The 4,769-nt window shown below is 41.4% G+C and overlaps 1 protein-coding gene across 1 annotated transcript; it reads left to right on the forward strand.

Moving 5' to 3' along the window:
• Positions 1 to 2,835: 2,835 nt before the first annotated feature.
• LOC135215928 (uncharacterized) lies at positions 2,836 to 3,633 on the forward strand. The gene has a single exon (XM_064250882.1). The coding sequence runs from the start codon at positions 2,836 to 2,838 to the stop codon at positions 3,631 to 3,633; it is 798 nt and encodes a 265-aa protein (XP_064106952.1).
• Positions 3,634 to 4,769: the final 1,136 nt, after the last annotated feature.

A 4,769-nucleotide genomic window follows, 5' to 3' on the forward strand; every position in this document is an offset into this window, starting at 1 on the left:
ATGAGAGCGCTTCTGTGTGGCACCTATATGAGCGCACACAGCGAGGAATTCGGGAATGTGTCTCCCTTGAATTGAAATTCGTTGCTCATCTGCCGCTCAGCTACCACCGGCTGTTAGACTGAATTTATGCAGGTGAAGGCCCGAGGTTTTGCTTAAGGAAAACTCCAATCGCTTTCCAAGTCTGCATATGTAGTATTTCATCGCCTTCTGCTGGTCCCTCTCGCGTGAATAGCATCATAAAAAAGTGAATGGAAAAGGAAAAAATGGAATCACCCATAACAAACTGCGAAAATGTATTTATTTTTTAATGAAAACGGGCAAAAGAAACGGTCCCCTAGTATCAAGTAAAAACTAAACATTTTATTTTCCAATAAAAGAGCTTCAAACCCCCATAAGCTCTCTCTCTGTCTCTCTCTCTCTTGCACACACACACACACACACATACACACATACACACTCTCACAACGCACTCTGGTAAGGTAATCGCCCATCCTCGGAAGAATCGAATCATAATCCGTGAATATTTAGCAGGCTTCTCTCTCTTTCTCTCTCTCTCTCTCTCTCTTGCCTGTGCACAAACAGAGCAGAACTAAAGGTATCTGTATTTTTAACAAGTACAACGTTTGAAGCAGGCAGTAACAGCATATCAATGGTAAACTGAACGGCCCTGAGGTTGTAGATTTATGTCGTCTGCGGGCAAGTTACATGTCAAAAATAACGTGATAACTTGTAACTGTCTTTCCTTTTTAACTAACTCTGTAAATAATCCCTCAGTTACCTTGGAAACTGGATACTCCTTTCATCATCTTGACCCCTCTGTAAAAAGTTGCTTACTAGCTTAGTTGGTAACTTGATCACTGGCCTCAAATCTACCCATTCATGAGTTGTTTGGTCATTTCTGAATAGGACCATCTTTATATAAATCAACCATGAATCCCTTATATTGACTTATTTATTTTTCAGTCTGTATCTATTTCACATTCTTTGAAACTAATTTGTTCTTGGCGAAAGTTATTACAGTATTTTAGAGCTACCTCCAAACAGAAATCCCATGTATTCATATCGATAAAGTCTCGGGTTTGAAAAGAGTAACTTCCAGATATGCTCCATTTCAGAAAAACGCTGGGCATAATTTGTTCGGGAACTGAAAAATTACCTCGTAGTATGCGAGTGCTGAAATTAATATTCCTCTCAGCCGTATGGAACTGCATTTCCCTCGATCTTTCTAAAGGAAACCAACAATTTTCAACTGGGTCCAAAAGATACGCATGATGAGTATTTATGCTGTCCTATGTTCTCTTTTTTGCCGTTTTAAAATATCATTCACATCATCCTCAATTAAATTTAAGGTATTTATGATTTTTTTCGAGGCTGCCAAGTTTTTGGGAACTTTACCTTATAGCAAAATCCTTATTCATTTTTCTTTCTAAAACAAATTTTCTAGAACTCTTTCGGAGAAGTTTACCTTGAAATTATCTTGCATGCATCCTTTCTCATTCTTGTTTATCTTCAGCTTTTCCCATTTTTATGTGGGGTGGCTGTTTGTTATTAGTCTTCCCCTCTTCTGCGATCATTCATGCACCATTACCTCACTCACGTTCCTCTCCCGCCTGTCCCTGTTCACTGTGTCTTTCCATCTCATTTTTGGTCCCTTTGGATTTGACTAATTTATCTGTGCTACTGGTAAATTGATTTCCGTTTAGGTGCTCTTTCTTAACACTAGAAAATTAAGATCTTATCGCCTCACAGATAATCGTAACTCATTCATTCGCAAATGCAAAAAAGGGGATCAATCGTAACTTATAATGATATCTTGCAAAATTTAAACTTCAAAAGAAATGATAGTTGGGTATTTCAAGAGGAATTTCCAATCATAGGTGACAAACAAGAACATCAAATTTCTTCACATGCAGTAGGCCAAAGTGGGAATGAGTGAACAGAAAGAGAAAACTAGTGTAAATCTCAGCAAATTTATTGTGACAAAGTTTCTAATGAGTTTAGGACAATTTACCGCTATCAGTTCACCACCTGCAACTCACCACCAACAATTCACTGCCTGCAACTTATTGCTGCTGGCAATTCACTGCTGGCAATTCAACGCCTGCAACAACCATCAATTCACCGCCTGCAACTCACAGCCAACAATTCACCGCCTGCACCTCACCACAACAATTCACCACCAATAACTCACCGCCGGCAATTCACCGCCTGCACCTCACCACAACAATTTACCGCCTATAACTCGCAGCCAACAATTCACCACCTACAACTCACCACCAACTATTCACGGCTTGCAACTTGTGGCCAACAATTCATTGCCTGCAACATGCTGCCAACAATTAACCACCTGCAACTCACCTCCATGTATTCACCTCCTGCAACTCACTGCCAACAATTCACTGCCTGAAACTAACAACCAACAATTCACTGCCTGCAACTCACAGCCAACAATTCACCACCTGTTACTCACTGCCAACATTTTACAGCCTGCAACTTGCCGCCAACAATTCACTGGTTACAACTCACCACCAACAGTTACCACCTGCAACTCACCCCCAAGTATTCACCCACTCCAACTCACTGCAAGCAGTTCACCACCAGCAACTCGTTGCCAACAATTCACCGCCTGCAACTCACAGCCAACAATTCACCACCTGCACCTCACCACAACAATTCACCACCAATAACTCACCGCCAGCAATTCACCACCTGCACCTCACAACAACAATTAACCGCCTATAACTTGCAGCCAAAAATTCACCACCCACAACTCACCACCAACTATTCACGGCTTGCAATTTGATGCCAACAATTCATTGCCTGCAACTCACCTCCATGTATTCACCTCCTGCAACTCACTGCCAGCAATTCACTGCCTGCAACTCACAGCCAACAACTCACCACCTGCAACTCACTGCCAACATTTTACAGCCTGCAACTTGCTGCCTACAATTCACTGGCTACAACTCACCACCAACAGTTACCACCTGCAACTCACCGCCTCCAACTCACTGCCAGCAGTTCACCACCAGCAACTCGTTGCCAACAATTCACTGCCTGCAACTCACTGCCAACAATTCACCGCTTGCAACTCACTGCCAACATTTCACTGCCTACAACTCACCACCAACAATTACCAACTGCAACTCACCACAACTATTCACAGCTTGCAACTTGCCACCAACACCTCCAAGTATTCACCTCCTGCAACTCGCTGCCAACAATTTACCACTACAAACTCATTGCCAACAATTCATTGCCTGCAACTCACCTCCAACAATTCACTGCCTGAAACTCGCTGCCAGCAATTCACCACCTGCAACTCACTGCCAACAATGCAACAAAGCCTACAACTCGCCTCCAAAAATTCACCGCCTGCAACTCACCACCATTAATTCATTCACCACTAACAACTTGCCACCAACAATTCCCGGCCTGAAACTCAGCACTAACAATTCACCGCCTGCAACTCGCCGCCAACCACTCACCACCTGCAACTTGCCGTCAACTATTCACCACCTGCAACTCGCTGTCAACAATTCACCGTCTGCAACTCGCTACCAACAATTCACTACTTGCAACTTGCCATCAACAATTCACCACCAGCAACTCACCGCCAACAATTCACCATAAAACAAATCGCCAAGCAATTCATCGCCAAAAAGGGGAAAAGAGAATTGTTTGTGAGTGTGTGTCTATGTATGTGAGTATACACTGACTTTGGGAAATTACAAAAAAAATGTACTGAAGCTAAACAGTAAAATCAAGATATATTTCATTTCATAAGAGATACAGGTATACCTAATCAAAACAATATATCTCAAAGTATATTTCAGACAGGTAAAAACTGGCTAGAATTGCATATGAACCTTTTTGAAAATAACAACTAAGAAAATGTTACGAGCCACTTCAGGTATTTGGTTAGTGACACTACATATGGATCGTATTTCTAAAAAAAGTCTGTTTTAGCAGATTTTTGGGCAGCTATATAGTGCGCAAAGCTAACTTTATCTTCTACTCGTTCTTTTTTAATGCTATTAATAAATTTACAAATCATGGGATGGCATTCAATCATACTATGTACTTCACATGCTCAATGAAACCATTTTTTCAAAGAAGGGTATACTAAATACTTTTACTAATATCAGAGTTAAAGATTACACCTATCCTCTGTCTGAATGAACAGAAGGGGTGTTTCCAAAGGGTGTCCATACTAACTGTTTTCGGTGAGTTGTTTGACACTTGAATCACCAAAATCATATTAAAAGACAACTGAATAAGTAATAACAAACGCTGCCGATAAATTGCTTCGCCAGGAGTAGAAAACCACAAAGAGATAGTCTGACATTTCCCCGTCAAAGGGGAAAGGATTGCATGTCAAGAATGCCATCGTTTCTGTCAGGTCCTTTCACAAACCATCCTGGATATTTTGCAAGTAACGATATTTCTTATGGTTCCGTGACCAGTGAGAATTGAATGGCGGATTTATAGGGAACGCTCATCGACCAATTCCCTATCCTTTAACCTCTCCTTCGAGGATGTTAACTGCTAAGTTGACCAGACTCGTTGTTGAAATTAAAAAAAAATTCGATTCAGTGAAGGATATCCTCCCACCCATTATCATCTAAAACACGCTCTTGTGGTGCAGTGAGATGAAAGGCTGCCTGGGATGACATTCTTGCGGTTTTTTTTGAGAACAGTTAGGATAATTCTTTTGTAGTAGAGGGTGACAGACGATTTCTCGCTTCTACCACTACTGGTGAGAGCCA

Source organism: Macrobrachium nipponense, chromosome 5 (genome assembly GCF_015104395.2).
Source record: "Macrobrachium nipponense isolate FS-2020 chromosome 5, ASM1510439v2, whole genome shotgun sequence".
NCBI classification, from domain to species: domain Eukaryota; kingdom Metazoa; phylum Arthropoda; class Malacostraca; order Decapoda; family Palaemonidae; genus Macrobrachium; species Macrobrachium nipponense.